This window comes from Cheilinus undulatus, linkage group 17, assembly GCF_018320785.1.
Source record: "Cheilinus undulatus linkage group 17, ASM1832078v1, whole genome shotgun sequence".
Classification (NCBI taxonomy): domain Eukaryota; kingdom Metazoa; phylum Chordata; class Actinopteri; order Labriformes; family Labridae; genus Cheilinus; species Cheilinus undulatus.
Genome location: NC_054881.1, coordinates 23,357,897 through 23,374,758, shown reverse-complemented (window position 1 = coordinate 23,374,758; position 16,862 = coordinate 23,357,897). Strand labels below are relative to the sequence as shown.

General features: G+C 39.7%; 2 protein-coding genes across 5 annotated transcripts; one reads left to right on the top strand and one right to left on the bottom strand.

The window, feature by feature from the left end:
• The first annotated feature begins 328 nt into the window (after positions 1–328).
• LOC121525588 (fucosyltransferase 7 (alpha (1,3) fucosyltransferase)) lies at positions 329–9,076 on the top strand. Of its 4 annotated transcripts, XM_041811648.1 has the most exons (4): positions 329–595; positions 1,886–1,941; positions 3,824–3,935; positions 5,195–9,076. In XM_041811648.1, the coding sequence occupies exons 3-4, from the start codon at positions 3,933–3,935 to the stop codon at positions 6,266–6,268; spliced, it is 1,077 nt and encodes a 358-aa protein (XP_041667582.1). In that variant the 5' UTR covers positions 329–595; positions 1,886–1,941; positions 3,824–3,932; the 3' UTR covers positions 6,269–9,076. The 4 variants fall into 4 exon arrangements, with proteins under 4 accessions (XP_041667582.1, XP_041667580.1, XP_041667581.1 ...); XM_041811646.1 differs by lacking the exon at positions 1,886–1,941; XM_041811647.1 differs by having other exon boundaries at positions 1,886–3,935.
• A 2,201-nt stretch (positions 9,077–11,277) lies between these two features.
• pou5f3 (POU domain, class 5, transcription factor 3) lies at positions 11,278–15,704 on the bottom strand. Its single transcript, XM_041811255.1, has 5 exons — positions 14,205–15,704; positions 13,972–14,083; positions 13,503–13,633; positions 12,487–12,651; positions 11,278–12,404 (listed from the first exon to the last, which is right to left on the bottom strand). Exons 1-5 carry the CDS (start codon positions 14,955–14,957, stop codon positions 12,144–12,146), a joined length of 1,422 nt encoding a protein of 473 aa, XP_041667189.1. The 5' UTR covers positions 14,958–15,704; the 3' UTR covers positions 11,278–12,143.
• Between the last annotated feature and the right edge of the window lie 1,158 nt (positions 15,705–16,862).

Genomic DNA, 16,862 nt, shown 5'->3' with positions numbered 1-16,862 from the left:
GTATGCCTAGTGAGCATTTTACTGCAGGACAGTAACAGTTTCAAACTGTAAAATACAAAAAAAAAACATTCAGCCACTGAACTGTACAAACAGTGCATGTGTCAGACAAGTATGTAATATATTGTATGTAGCCTCTCACCTGTACATAAACATGTTAAATTATATGTATGAAAAAAAATAATGAACTGCTTTTATCCTTATGTTTCACAGGTATAAAATCCCCACCCCCACCCCTTCTTAAATAGATCATGTTCAATGCTTCCTCTTTTCCTATCGGTACACACACATCCTGTCTGTGCTCAGCCCATTTTGCAGCGTTTCTCTTAAAAGACGACGGGCAGAAAGAAAGCTAATGATATCTAGGTTTATTAGTAAGCAGAAATTGTGACTGGGATGACAAAGCGTGCTCCACAGTTCTGCTGAGCTTCTTTTATATTCAACAATTTCTCAGAGAGGCTCCTCAGCTTCCTTAAAAAGGTTTCTGGTTATGGTTTCTAAACGCTTCATGCTCACCATCAGTTTCCTACCAGTGGCAACCGAACATAGTGTCTGTGGTGACTGAGGAGAGAAAGCAGACTCATCTTGAAATCCTCAGGTCAGTGTGCTCCGACTTCTAATGTGTTATTTTCTGTTTTTTGTTTTCTATACAGTGGGAGATACAAAAGATGATAAGTCGCATGTTAAAGCTACAAATTTAAAGAGCTCTTATCTCAGTATGCTGTAGATGAATAAACCTATACAGCTTCAGAATCCGTGTCTATTTTAGTTTTTCACCCTCTTAACACTTGACAACTATGAGCGAGAAGAGCAATACCACCGTCAACATGAACCTGTCACCACATCCTGTAAAAAAAAAATCATACCTCTAGAAGCTTTAAATAACAGATTTCAAACAGTATCTGTATAAATGTTACAGCTTTGCTGATAGATAGATGATAGATAGTCCAGGTAACATTTTCTACTATGTCACTGCATACAAACAACAAAGTGTCCCAGTTTTTTTAAAGCTCCTTGGAAGAGTTTAAAGCTGAATGTGAGCTACAAATGCCAACAATGCCATCAGCGAGATGACTGATTAATTCTGTACAGATATTTTAATGCTTGTTAATGTTCCTGCCAGGTTGGTATCAGACCAGGGGAATCACAATGTGCTGTTATTAACAGGCAGCAATTCATACTGAGTGATGTATTTAGTACAGCTTTATCCAAAAGTGACCCAACCTGAAACTCCTGAACAGGAGCTTTAAAATAAGATCTTAAAAGAAGTATCAACTACATTTGAAGTTCACTTTGATGGTGCTCTTTGAAAATGTGCTGCCTTGTCAAAAATGCTGCTGATGCATGAAACACTAGCTGTATCCTCCATCAAATAATGCCATCAGAACAAAGTAACTCTATGAAATCACACCTTGCTGTATTGTCAGAGTATGGGGAAGTTTTGGAACTCTTTTAAGTTTCCTTAGGTGGCATCTCAGTGGATGATTATCCCCAATCAAATAACTCTCACTTTCTTCTTAAAAACACTACTACTCACTGTAAGGAACCAGAAGCATGCTTCGATGCTGTACACCAAAACCTGTAAGATTTTAGCAGGAGCATGTGTGGATGGACAAAAAGCATCTATTGAAAAAAATCCTCACTTACTTGACAGTGCCACATGGTAGCTAGACAGGTAGCACTACTCAGTAGAACACTGCTGTGATCATAAGAGTAGCTTGCAATCCAGATTTGTATACCTTTGCTATCTGCTGCTTTATTATGATGTACAGTACAGTGCAAACATTTTTATTTATCCTTTATTTTAGAAGGGAGAACCCACATGCTTATATTACACTTTCATATTCACAACAATGTCTAATAAAAGTAATTTGTCATTTTTCTAAAGCTCCTGTAAGGAATTTTCACGTTGTGTCCATTTTGGTGCTCCCTGTGGACAAAGAGGTGCCCCTTTTCTATTTGCTTATATTATCCTGTACATGAGTAATGTCCTTTGACAGTAATCCTTTTTTCTGTTTTCAAATGTTTGAAGTGCAGCTCACAGTTTAAGGGTGGAGACAAAGGTGTAAAGGCTGTTTCAGGAGTGTGCTGTTTATCACATTATCTGACACCTACACCAAGGCAGTACTGACAGCCATATAGCTGTGAAAGACCCATGCATGCACTTGTTTGCTTGTTGCCACCAAGGGTAGCACCATCAGTTAATAGGTCAAGGGGCAATTATATTTTTTCACATATGGATCGGAAAGTGCTTTTATCCCCTTGAAATGAAATTATTATAAAACAGCATTTTGTATTTACTCAGGTTATCTTTGTCTAATATTAACATGTTTTTGATTGTCTAAAACATGTAAGTGCGACAAATATCAAAAGTACAAGCAATCAGGTTCATTCAGGAACAGTCTTGTAACACATTTAACCATTTTATTGAGAAATGGATTTACAGTTTAACCTGGTGGAGAAGGCTCTGCTCACAAGATTCTCCCTGGGTTAGTCAAGCAGCTGCTTTGACTTTCCAGGGAGTGCAGGGCTAGAAGCCCCCATATAGACTGTTACATCGATGACAATGTGTATTGAATACGATAAAATTATTTCAAAAGCAACTAATATAGTAGTATGAATCTCAATGTGAGGCTGCAATAAGCTTTATGCTATAAAGGAGGAAGCTGGGGTGGAGGAGGTTAAGCTTTGTCAGCATTATCAGCATGGTGCATAAGCATTAATGCAAGCAGGGTTTAGTGAGAAGTGGGAGGTGACAATTGGTGTCATTTGGCCGTCAGCTGATCATGGCTGGGCGTAAGGCTATACCATATGTTGCATGAACTAATGCTAAGCTTCAAAAGGGGAACATACTTTTCCACAGCACTGAAAAACAACTACTCACATTGTGCTTTGGGCTTTACTATAGATATGGTTATGGGTGGAACAGTAGAGGTAGTAAAATTAGCTGTTTTGAATGGAATTAGCCCACAATTTAGCAAGCAGTGCTTCTATTTTCAGCCTGATGTTCAAGTAAATTATATTAGTAATAAGTTATCATTTCTAAAATATCCTTGCAGAGTTATGTTTTACCATTGCAGAAATTCCAGTTTTTCCATTTCCATTTCAGACCTGTTTATTATCCTTTAGTGCTTAGAGTATATGTTGAGCTTTAACTAAGCTTGTTTTGAAATAGAAAGTGGTGTGCCATGTGAGCTGTTTGTGTATTTGTACATTCTCAGCTTACATGGTGCAGCATTGGCCCCCAGCTAGTGGCATAGCGAGCTTCTCAGAAACCAACACCCAGGCGTGGTGATTACGGCTCTGGCAGGGCTCTACGTCCGCTTTTACATGATATGAGGTTTTATCCCACCTCTTTCAAAAACACGCCTAACCTTATTTCTATGAAAATGTTGATGCATAGCTCACAAGTGAGCTAAATATGCTAAGATGTCTGAGGTCATTTACTTACATGATAACCCCTTCCCTCAATAGTAGACAGCAAAGGAAAACCATGTTATCCCATTTGAGCTGGGTTCATACATTTTTATCTCTGTGTTGTCTAATTATCAGGATGCTTTGTTTTTTTAAATTGAGATTCATTTTTGTGCTTTCATGCCTTCATTCTGATTGGACACTCGATAAAGTTGGGTTTTGTTGCTACCAGCTAAACCATCTCATTTGAGCTTTAAATGTTTACTTAAACTACATGTTTAATATAACTTTCAATGTGTTTGAACTCTTATCAGTCTTAAGTACCAGATACAAATTCTCTGTCTGCATTTTTAAAAAAAGTATTGACCCAGGGATATTTTCTTGTTCTTAGTATATGTTTCTGCCCATACAGAGAAGCAAAGGAAGCCTACACAAAGGTCCCTTGACCAGTAAAATTCACAGTTTGTGATCTGAGTGGGTGATGGTGAGTCCTTTCACTGCAGGTTGAGTCAAGATACCTGATGGTGAGTTCTCATTACAATAATTACCATTTCCCTGTGGTGGAATATACCATAATTACTTATGCAACAGATTATTACTCTTATTTTAAGAAAGCTTAGGTGAAACCTACAAAGAATGATGTATTTTCTCTCTTCTTGAAAATCTAAAATAGATAGTCAGAGGTAGATTTGAATGATAAGCCAAAAACCTTATTTATCTATCCAGTGCTAACTCTAATTTCCCAGAATTTCCCCCAAAACTGTAAAGAAAATAGTCAGCTTATCTTTTATTACTGCAGTCTATGTTGTTGAAATGAACCCATCTGCTACCTTATTACTTCATTTATCATCATGCTTATGTTTCCATCCTTCACAATTATTGCTTTTGCTTTTATTGTATTAGTTTAATATTTAATTTTTAAGATGTTCACATGTGTGGCCTTTTCTATGTGGTTAGCAGATCTTTAACTTGATATTTTATGTAAACCTATGCATTTATGGTTATCAGGGTCTCTTGTTAACCTTTCTGGTGTTTACTCTATAAGTCTATGTAAATCAAACTCATGCAATGTCTTGTCTTTGCTGCCCTTGCCTGTCACTTCAAATTGCAACATGAAAATTAATAAGATGCTTTCTGCAATCAGACTACAGGAAATGAGGGGTGAGAGTCGAGGAATGAGTTGCAAAGTCTTCAGACTCACAGCAGGAAGGGTGGAATTTATGGTCACAAACTTAACCCCCTCACCACCTTACCATTACTTTTAATGGCATATAAACTGTAGATTTATGTTTAGTTTTGCTATTTAAAGGAGGACTAATTGACTACCTCACAACACAGGTTTTAATTTTAGATGGGGAGTGATGGGCACTGTATCAGACTAGCAAAAACCGATCTAAACTTCAAGACCACACTTGAAAACATTTTTTTTTTTTTTGATGGCAGGATATTAAAATCCTTATTAAACAGACTGAAATGGAAATCAACCCCTCTATGTGAACTAAAAGAGACAATGAAGAATAACATTATCTCTATAAAGGTATTAGATGGAGTTATTTACACAATGAGCCCAAAATACATCTGTTTACAATAATCACAGCAAATATTCATAATGAGCGATACCTTTAAGCCTTTAAAGAAAGATTAACATTTTACTTAAAAAATCTGACATAAGCTTCCACATGCAACCCTAACATTTTTGACATGATGATCTACCAAAGGTTTAAAAGCCACAAAAACCATGTTGCTCTGTAGTGATTGTAATTCTCGCCTCTTTTTGTGACAGGGGTGTGCACCTCAGCTTGGCTCAATGAGAAAAAGACTCTTTCTCTTCTGCTTTCTCTGTTTGTTACGACTGTCTCTCCTCAACGGATGGCCAGGACGATTTCAGGCTCTGACGGACACAAACACCCCCACTTTCAGTCACACGAGCAGCAGTAGAAACATCACCATCCTGCTGTGGTACTGGCCCTATAGCAGGCCATTTAGCCTGAGGGGTGATGTGTGCTGGGACCGCTACCAAATCCCTCACTGCAGACTGGTGGATCAGCGCTCTGCGTTTCCCTCAGCAGACGTGGTCGTGTTCCACAATCGGGAGCTGATGCAGGGCAGCCAAAAGCTGCCGTTTGACCTCCCACGTCCACAAAGCCAGAGGTGGGCCTGGATGTCTCTAGAAGCCCCTGTTAACAGTGAAAACTTGAGCCAGTTTTCTAATTTCTTCAACATGACTATAACCTATAGGAGAGACGCGGATGTAACTGTTCCCTACGGCGAGCTGCTGCCAAAGGAAGATAAAGGAGAAGAAGACATCCATCAGAATAAAAGCTCTTTGGTTTGTTGGGTTATCAGCAACTACAAGAGCCAGCACAACAGAAGCAGAGTGTACGAGGAACTAAGTAAAATTGTTCCTGTGAAACTTTATGGACGTTGGGCAAAGAAACCTCTAACATCAAAAGGCCTCTTGCGAACAGTCTCTCACTGCTACTTCTATTTGTCATTTGAGAACTCATTCAGCAAAGATTACATTACAGAGAAGCTGTGGAGGAATGCTTACCAAGGCGGGACAGTGCCTGTTGTCATGGGGCCACCGTTAGACGACTACAAAGCTGTGGCTCCACCTAACTCTTTCATCCATGTTGATGAATTTGACTCTGTTAAAGACTTAGGGAAGTATCTGCAAGGGTTAGCAGAAAATAAGAAACGCTATAATGAATATTTCAACTGGAAAAGCAAGTGGAAGGTGAAGTTGTACACAGACTGGAGGGAGAGACTGTGTAAAATATGCTCGCAGTACAACAGCTTGTCTCAGCACAAAGTTTACTCTGACCTGGAAACCTGGGTTAAAGCTTTTAGAACTTGAGCTAGCAATGCTATGGTATGTTCATGTTGTAAGGTTGTATGTTTTGATAATATGTTGAGTGCAGTTTATCAATATAGTACTTTACTGATTAAAAAAAAAGGGAAGAACAGATTAAATTGATTAATATCTATTATTAAAAAGAAAAAAAAACCTGAGGATAAAGACTAAATCTACACCTGATATAGGCTGGTATCTACAGCCAATGTAGGCCAATATAGGCAGCTAATGTAGGCCAGTGTGTAGTGCAACATAGGTCAAAAGCTAAAGCCTGGGCTGCATGGTGGTGCAGGGGTTAGCGCTGTTGCTTCACAGCAAGAAGGTCCTTGATTCATTTCCTGATCAGGGCCTGTCTGTGTGGAGTATGCATGTTCTCTCCGTGCATGCGTGGGTTCACTCCCCGTACTCCACCTTTCTCCCACCACCAAAAACATACTCATTAGGTTAATCGGTGACTCTAAAATTAGCCGTAGGTGTGAATGTGAGTGTGCCTAGTTGTCTGTCTGTGTACGTCAGCCCTGCCATTGACTGGCGACCAGCTGGGATAGGCTTATTTAAAAACTAGCTTTCCTTTCTTACATGTGTGCTCAATATGACCAGCTTTGTGTTAATCACGTTACCTCAAGATCATTGTCCTTCAATGAATCACTGTATCATGATACTATCATGATCATGGACAAAATTGTATTGTAGTGGGGAATACACTAGAATCCTACTTGTTGCAATTATTATTGCTTCACCAAGTGCTGCAAAGTGTCCTCCTTTTTGGTGCTGTGGAAATGGCCACCCTAGCTGACACCCCAATTTTCAGTCTTAATGCAAGTTCAAATTTGGCTAGTTTAACTGCTTAGATGAAGCATCAAATAGATTTATCATGTCATAGCTAGATGCAGGACGCCCCATGGGGGAAAGAATTTTTTTTTCTTGCCTGCAACACTGAGAACACCAAGATATTTATCTCAGATGCCAATGCTACCAAGCTGTAATGAGTCAACTTAATGATGACCTGCAGCCACACTGTTCTTCTACTCAACTTTAATTAGGTTGGGTAAATAAAAATCTACAGTATGAAAGATATAGACATTAAAATTTATTTGTAGTACGGAAGGCCACATTCTTCATAGCTCTATAGCACTGGAGTTATTAATAGTCTGCTTACTCCCTCAGCTCACAGTAGATGTGAAGTTTTGTGGGCATTCCCCTTGATACCAACTGCACTCACATGTTACAAAAGATTGGTGTCAGTCTTGTCTGACTGTCAATAAGAATGAGACTACACCTATTTCCTTAAAGTCAAGATAAAATTCAAAACAGCTCACTCTGTTCCAAACATAGGCTTGTAATGCACAACAGAGAAAACTTGCCAAAACACATGTTCTGTAACGACAGCTTCATAAAATGTTGTACAAAGGATACTGGAAGGGGAACTGACAGTCTCTGATGTAATTTAAAGGAACATATATTGAGACATTTTGTCCTTATTAGATAAACCTGAATGTCCTTTATATGCATGTTGTACAGAGAAATGCAGAAGACAGATTTATATATTTTAAGAAGATTAAAAAATAAATTCCCATGTTAGCTAGCATTGTTCAGTGCACTCTGGGTAGTTCCTACCCTGATCTACATGTAACTGAGTCTCGTCATCCCATGATCACCTCTGTATCCAACCCCAGTGTGTCTTCGCTCCTGTTGCCTGTTTATAGTGTTTCCATATCAGATGCAGCCTATAGAGCCTTGTGGAGGACCAGGGCCCACACACTTGTTTAGTAGCCCACCCTAGACTTTTCCTGGCTCATTATTTTATTTATATATGATATCTGAATGCTATTCAACAGCTTGAATACAGTTTTTCTTTAGAAAAGGTGAGACACCGTGTAACCAACCATATCAGGCAAAAAAAAAGCAGAGTTCACTGGGCAGAGAGTGTTACATGTGAAAAAGAGAGACTCAGCTCTCACCATGTGAAAATCAGACAACCTCTCTAGGTCTCCCTCATTGATCTCATTCATTCTACAGTGACTGGGATTACATCTGCCGAAGAATAGTATTTTATTTCATACATCTTGATTAACAATTCCTAATGACACAAAGTAAAAAAAATTAAAAGTAACATTTCTATCCCATCTGGTTGTCTTTTCATTATCTTGAAAGCAAAATCAGACTATTACTAATGCTGTAAATATAAATGAATAGCTTATTTATCCTCTTAATTTTCAAAAAGAAATGATTTTCTTATGGAGAAATTAAAAAGCAGTGTTCTGAAAATTGGGCATAAGTTTCAAAAAAGGCAACATATATACAAAATGCGCGTTTGTGATGTGAGCCAAATAAACTAGTAAAATGTCATTGTACTGTTCTTCATAACTTGGATTTCAAATTGTGCTGCCTTTTTTTTAACTTTTGAACATTTTTGGGCTTGGGTTTAGCACTCCACTGATGGTCTTCATTGATGTGAAGCGCAACCATTCCCTCCAACTGAGTATTCTGAAAATGTATGAGTTTTGATATAGCAGAAAATAAGCAGGACTATAAAGTCCCCTCCAAAAGTATTGGAACGGTGAGGCCAATTCCTTTATTTTTGCTGTGGCCTAAAAAGTAAAAAGAAAAAAAAAAAAATACAGAGAGGAGACTCAAACATTCTGGGACAAAGTTTATGGACTGATGGGACATAGCTGAACCTTTACCGAAGTGATGGAAAGGCTAAAGTTTGTAGAAAGAAAGGATCTGCTCATGATCCCAAACATACAAGCTCATCTGTGAAACACAGTGGAGGTAATGTCATCATGGCTTGGGCTTGCATGGCTTCTTCTGGGACGGGCTCATTAATCTTCATTGATGATGTAAATCATGATGGCAGCAGCAAAATGAACTCAGAAGTCTACGGACACATTTTGTCTACCAATTTAAAGAAAGATGCAACCAAACTGATTGGGAAATCCTTCACCATACAGCAAGATAATGACCCAAAACCCACTGGCAAAACAACAAAGGAGTTCATCAGGGGCGAGTAGTGGAAGGTTTCAGACTGGCCAAGTCATTCTCCAGACTTAAACCCTATAGAGCATTTTACCTGCTACAGAGGAGACTGAAAGGAGTAACCCCCCTTAAACAACCAAAAACTGAAAGAGGCTGCAGTGAAAGCCTGGAAAAGCATCACAAAAGAAGAATGCAAAAGCTTGGTGATGTCAGTGGACCACAGACTCGATGCTGTTATTTCAAGAAAAGGATTTGCAACTTAATATTAAGTCTTATTCACTTTAATCTAGTTTAAGTCTATCTGTTCCAATACTTTTGCTCACATGAAAATGTGGTGTTCCATCACAAATAAAGCTATCTCCTAAGTTGTGTATCAGATCCAGATGTAAATACCTGGAAATAAAAGCTAATATGCTGATCTCTTGTCTCATATTCATCTTTTTGTGTCAAACCCAATTGTTTAAGTCTACAGCAAAAATAAAGGAATTGGGCCCACCATTCCAATACTTTGAGAGGGGACTGTATGTATTTGTTTGCGCTGAACTATACGTGCTGCATGTTTTACTCATACCAACTAATAAATTGATGCATGACTCACAAGTTGGCCTCAGATAAACCAAAGACTGTCTATTTTTTGCTGTTTCAAATAAACTTGTGCAGCATTCCGTTGAGGAAAAAAAGGAATTGAATATAACAAGTTCCTTTTTCTATGGTTACAACTTAAATCTACCTATAAAACACGTGTCCAAACTGTGAGTCAATTACCCTTAGAATAACACAGAATACAAAAAGACACAAACAGTTTTTCTATTGGAATTGTGTAATTTTTGATTGCACATTTTAACTACAGAAATCCTGTGATTAATCATAATTAAAAATTGGAGTCTTTTGAAAGCCCTGCTGATTAATCTCTGTTGCTTGCATGAAGCCTAATCCATTTAAAACAAAATATCAAACCCTGTTTAAGACAAAAACCTCAATGCTTTTTTACAGTTTCTTTTTTAAAGTTGCCCCCAGGTCAAATATCAAATGAAAACATGAGGGCTTTAACATGGAATAGTTTATACTAGTATGTTCATTATGTTGCAGTTACTTTTGTATCACTTACTGAAATTGAGTACATCTGCATTTTTTAGCTGTTATTTCTTCATAACTTCTGTTTGTAGATGTCTATGGTTGAAACAAATCCTTTTTAAGATGATTCATAATAAAGCCAATGTATTTGACCCCCTACATATCCCCTGTTCAACATTTTGTTTTACAAGAGCCCCCAACACTCTTTCTACCTTTCCCACAATGAGCATCCATCTCTCTTTTTTTCAACCATTCCGTTTATGACCATTTTCTCTTGTTACTTAAAGTGATAATTTTAATGAAGAACACCCATTAGTGATCTTAACATATGTAACAAATTTGCTGATGTAAAAGACACTCAACCTTCTGAGACCTATGTAAAACAGAAGTGATTTTTTTGGTTACAGTAGTTCCTTTTTCCTGTTGTACTCTGTTACCACCAAGACATGTTTCAGTTCCTCTGGTCATGCATAGTTCAACTAAATCTGCTAGCAAGTCATAAAATGTGGAATACAGGAGCAAAAGGTTTTCATGTTTTTGCGATATGTTTACTGAAAAAAGCAATCACTGGCACTCATATATACACACATTGAAAGGTTTCACCATAAAAATCAGTTAGACCATATGATTTGATGCAAGAATACATTTATGGTTTAAATAGAAAAACTAGATGCAGCTAACAATTCAATAAATTATGATTTAATCATTTACATTGTATTGGGAAAGAAGCTACTGCATAGTATTAGTTTAACCCGTGTTATTGTTCTCAACATTGGGAAGTAATTCAGTTGCGTAACTCTTACAAGTTTATTTTATAGAGGTGATCCTGAACTTAAATGTTGCACTACTTTTAACTTGCAACCCCTAAGCTGTCATCTAGTCATGAGTTTTATGACAAATACATTTGGAAAATTCACCGTCAGGGTACAGATTAAACTTTGTAGAATAAGACACTCGAGTGAGCACCCAAACATCACTTTTAGTTAAACATTTCATAAACAAAATCCTTTACACAAATTCAAAATGGGGTATTGAAATACAATTTGTCTCTCACCACCAGTAACCTGAGATTGTGAGCAACAGCTAGGCACTTGTGAACAACTCATTGGTCTCATACCTAAAAATGCATATAATTCTGAATCTTATGACCCCCACCCTCAAAGCTAAAATCATTGCTGAAGTTATCAATGGCTTTCTTTGGGCTATGTAAATGTGCAGCACATAGAAAAAATATCCAACATAAAAAAAGCAACTTTGTGCAAAAATATTGGAAAACACCCTGATTGAGGCAACATTTTCCACTTTAAAGACAACATACTATACTGTAGACATACTGTAGCTGCTCTATAAGATAAGAGAAAGATATTGCACAAATGTTGACTTAGTTGGCAAAAATATGTTCATTAAATCGGCTAATACCTCATCCACAGTACAATAAACTCCCCAGAAATAAGCAGACACTTGTTTTCACATCCTTATGCCATAAGTCAAACAGCTATTGTAGCAACAATAGCAGTATTTTAGCTTTTGGTGTTTAAGACCTATTGAAAAACTTGACAATACATTAAAACAGAAAACAATCATAGGCAACATTTGTTCTTTGTATAAGGAAAAAAGGTGGTGGTAGATTGCAGGCCAAGTAAGGGGATTTGGTCCATGGCTCCGTAACTTAAAGTTCTTAGATGGAGCTACCAAGTCTAGTTTGACCCATCTCTCAGCAGCAGATTCCAAAGATGATCCATTGATCCGATAACTGGATCTGGAGGTTCCTCTTCAGCTTGTTTTGGATTATTATGCATTCAGAAGACAATCTACCCAAGCACGTTCATCCAGTCAGGTGACTAACCAGTCCGGGGTGCGGGGCTTGTTTCAGGATGTCTGGCCGGTGAAGTTGGGCCATGTAGAGTGTAGGAGGAGGGGCGCTGGGGTAGCTAGAAGCTGGGTAGCCCTGACTGGGAATGGGGGAGGGAGCCATGTTCAGAGGGGATGGGCTCTGCTCGTAGTACTGACCATCGCACTCCTCATCCGTCGGCAGGGCCAGACGCTTTCCTTTCTGCCTTCGGTTACAGAACCAAACACGAACCACCTGTAAAAAACAGCACTTTTCTTTAACAAATGGGACATTACTTAAAAACAGCTGACCGAATCCCTTCAGAGTTGGCACTTACGTCTCTCTCCAGACCCAAATCATCTGAGATATGGGTGATCTCCTGGGTGTTCGGTTTAGGACATTTGATGAAGTAGGACTCTAGGGCAGAGCGCACAGCTCCCTCTAAACTGGTCCTCCTCTTCCTCTTTCTGGTGTCAACAAATACTCGCTCTATCTTGTACATCTGTGGAATTGGAGAGAAAACAGTGAGGTTTCAATTAGGAATGCATGATATTGTATTACAGCCATTACAGGCCAATATCAACAGCTAATATAGGCCAGTATCTACAGCCATATAGGCCAATAACAACAGCCAAGAAAAGCAGTTTCTACAGATGTAATAGGAAAACATCTTCTGCAGATAAAGGCAAAATTCATTCCTTTATTTAGCGAAATGTCCACAGACGATATGGGGCCAGTGTCTACAGCCGATATGGGGCCAGTGTCTATAGCCAATGGGCCAATATGGGCCAATGTCTACAGTCGATGTGGGCCAATATGTACAAGCAGTCTAAGCCCATATCTACAGCTGATATAGGCTGATTTTTACAGACAACATTACAAGCAATATAAGTCAATATCTATGGGCTACAGAGGCTAATATCTACAGATGATACAGGCCAATATCTACTACCATGTATGGCAATTATCTAAAGCTACAGTAATGAATGGTCAATATCTTCAGCTCATAAAAGACAAACAGCAGACATAGGTGAATATCTACAAGCCAACATAGGCCCATACATACCAGTATTTACAGCGAATGTTCAGAAATATCAGCATAATATATATGGAAAACCATATAAGCTAATACTTGTGTCTGTAATTTCAATAACATTTTGCATCAGTTGTTTTAATCCCAGTTGTCCCCCTACTGAGGTCCATTAGACGGCATGTTAAACTTCAACAGGCAGAAGGCCTTGATTCAGGTCTTCTCAGCAGGAAGGCCTGCTCAGACCAACTGATCCAAGAAGGCTTGGTGATCTTCTGTTGTCTTGTAAACTAGTCGGCAGATGTCAAGAGTTGAGTACTTACATCCTGGGGATTTTCTGAAGTCTCTGCCTCATTCAGCCATCTCTGAAGAAGGGGTTTCAGTTTGCACATGTTTTTGAAGCTCAGTTGCAGGGCCTCAAAGCGACAAATGGTTGTCTGGCTGAACATCTTACCTACATGCACATAAATCACATAATCAACCAAGGCTTGTGAATAACAGTCTCATTAACAACGTTTCTATTGTGCCTTCAAAAAGTGAGTGACACACTTGCCAAGCTTGGAAACTTTTATTAAGTTACATGATAGTCTTATCACATAGCAAAAACACATCCAAGAAGACCGTATAGTGAGCTACCACACAGATTTTTAGAGTTGATCTTGGTCTCATCACTACCTCCATATGTTAGCATATAAGCAATCAGTTTAAGCTTTACTCAAACTACCTAGACTTTTTGCTCTTTTATGCAGTATATTCACACAGGGGTTGACATTCTGTGAAATCTAAACTCACCATAAAGGTTACCAAGGGCAAGGCCAACATCAGCTTGAGTAAATCCAAGAGTAATGCGTTTGTGCTTGAGCTCTTTAGCAAACTGCTCTAGCTCTTCAGTAGAAAGATTCTCCTGTAGAATTAAAAAGGTACATTTTAGTAGGAAACACAGTAAGAAGTACACAGGTCAAGCCAAAACGTTACAGATGAAAAAGCAGTAAAAATTTTAGGCCTTATTGAATAGTTGGTCTTACTTCCTCGGAGTCGCTGCAGCCGCCGCTGGAAGAGCCGCTGCTCCTGGCAGAAGACGCCGGGTTTTGTGTCTGAGGCCCGGCGGAGGCCTGCGGTGGGTTCACGCTGAAAAACGCGTTTCCTGGGAGTCCGTTACTGGGGGGTGAGGGGGACATTGATGGTGAGGACGCGGATGACGTTGAAGGGTTTTGATTACTACTTCCAGGTGGTGTTATATGGGTGATCCCGGGCCAGAAAGACGGGTTCCAGGCCGTGGGGTAAAAGACTCCGTGGGGCATTGCGGCCGAGGCCGGATACTGCTGGATCTTTACCTCCGATGAGTAGCCGTCATCGCCGGTGTCCTTCTCGGACTTTATCTCCGGTATTTTGATCTGCTCACGGGTCTCAGCTATAGGGGGACTCAGATTTACAGGCTGGGTCGCTGCCGTGACCCCGGGTACCTGGCCGGTGTACTCGGGCGCAGCAAAAGGATACCAGTGCTTGGGTTGCCCGAACTCCCCAGCCTGCAGGTCGGATCCCCTGTAGTCGCTGCTGACAGGTGGGAACGGGAAGAAGGTCTGCGCGGAAGCCCCTGTGATGCCTCCATACGCGGTTTTATTGTAGAGGAGGCTCGGGTCCGGCAGCATTCCATGAGGGAGCTGGAATGACGCAGCGCTGCCTAAAGAATCCTGACCCAAAATCTGGGTGCCAAGGTTGGTCCGGCTGAAGTCATAGGGCCGAGTCTGGCATTCAGGACTGTGCGACCTTTCGGACATCCTCCAAAAGAGACAGCGCTCGTCCAAAAACTTAACAACAAATTAAAGATGATTTAGTTTAGTCTTGATCATCCGTTTCAAAATTACGCAAAACAGACGAAAAAGCTGTGATGGAAGTGACGCCAAATTAGCTGCCAGTATGGTGAAGTATAACCACCAAGACGCCTCCGGCCTACTCCATGGAGTCTTGTCTTCAGCACCTCCACCCTCACCTCACTTTCAAGCTCAAATGCTCCTCTCAGCTCCACAGCTTTTCCTAATCACAGCTGCGGGTGGTGTGGATCACCCCATCTGGTCAGTCATTGGCTGGCGCAGACAATTGCGCACAGCTGATTGTGAAATTGTGAGTGACCTTGATGCCTCCCTAAGTAGTGGGCGTGTTTTATGTGTTTTCACAACTTTATGCCACTTTCCCTGCAGTTTAATTCATTTGTTTTTGCGCCAAATGGATTTAAAGTCCTTCCGCGCGATGCGTAAAACCAAAAAGCTATTAAAAGTTGACTTTCTCTGACAGCTGATAAAGCATATTTACATTGCAAAGTGGGATCACTATTCCTGTAAGGACATATTGAATCACTATAAGTTGCTCACCTCGTTCATGAATTAAAAAGCTCGGTTTGTTTAAATGATTCACCTGAAGGGAAATGGCTTTGTTATTTAAAAGCACTGCCATTGAGGTTCAATTATACACAATGATCTAAAATAAATGAAATAAACCCCTGAAATAATTTAACACTTCAATCAGGATGAGTTTGATTTGAAACTAGCAGATCATCAATGCAATGACAATTTATAGTTATGTCTGTTCTTAGAAAAGAGTGCGTAATGGCGCACTAAAAAGCAGTTTAAATTAGATTGCGCAGGCCTGTGAAGGCATGTTTGTGGTGAAATGTTGATGATTTGTGCTTAACTTTGGGGTTAAGAGTTGAAGTTTTTCCTTAGTTCATCATTTATAGTCAAAATGTTGTCGTCTTATTTGGAACAAAGACTGGGAAATGCGCACAAGACGCATATTTGTGTGAAGTTTGGATGAATTAAGACAAAATTCATCCAAATTAGAGGCAAATATACTCAGACAATAATCATATTTGACTGTAAAGATGTCAACTCATCACTATGAAATGTAGGCCTCCTAGCTGGACTAAACTTGAAATAAGAGAGAGGGAGTTCCACCATAAAACGCGCAGCAGCATTCAGGTGAACCTCTGCCATTCAGCCCTGATGGGTGCTCACTGAGAGGTCTGGATGGTACAGATGTGCTCCCCCAGTGCGAGTCGTTTGCCGCAGATTGCGGCAGGAAGACACACTGCGGGGAGGGAAGGAGGAGGGGGCCATTGTACGAGCTGTCCCCGGGGCACCCCGTGGATTTCAGATCCCGAGTTGCGATGGTCGACCATTAGTTCCTTTTCAGATTGGAACAATAAGTCTCAACCCTTTGATTCCGCCCCACACCCACCCTGTCCTCTGAAACAAACACTGGGCTGGAGTTTCACTCCGGTCTGCCGGACATCCAGTCTGATAAGTCCAGAACTGGTCTTGGGATGAGGTGTAGTCTACAGGCGCAATAATCAAAGTGTATCCTTTTCACTTGTAGCATGTGTGGTTAGACTGATACCAGACTAATCTTTGTAGTCCTGAATAAAATAGTTTTTAAACTTTATAAAGCCTTGGGGCCCTTCAAACTAAAGTGAAACCTGATTTATTCACGCTTGAATCTAATTATCCTGCGATTTTAGTGCATAAATATTGTATTTTAGCCATTAATGCCAAAACTGACACTTTTATTACTGTATACAATTTTTTTTTTTTTTTGCACCAGCATAAGTTGTACTTTAAAATGAGCTTTTATAATCTCAAACCAGAAGATAGGCCCCCTCTTCGTTTCCAGTTACAAAGCTGTGTAAG

What these genes read in the sequence shown, in the direction of transcription:
- pou5f3 (XM_041811255.1), bottom strand. Translation starts at nt 14,957, where the DNA reads ATGTCCGAAAGGTCGCACAGTCCTGAATGCCAGACTCGGCCCTATGAC. An exon ending in CTTCAGAAAATCCCCAGGAT is followed by an intron (nt 12,652 to 13,502) that starts GTAAGTACTCAA and finishes CCAATTCCACAG; the next exon opens with ATGTACAAGATAGAGCGAGT. An exon ending in ATTTGGGTCTGGAGAGAGAC is followed by an intron (nt 12,405 to 12,486) that starts GTAAGTGCCAAC and finishes TGTTTTTTACAG; the next exon opens with GTGGTTCGTGTTTGGTTCTG.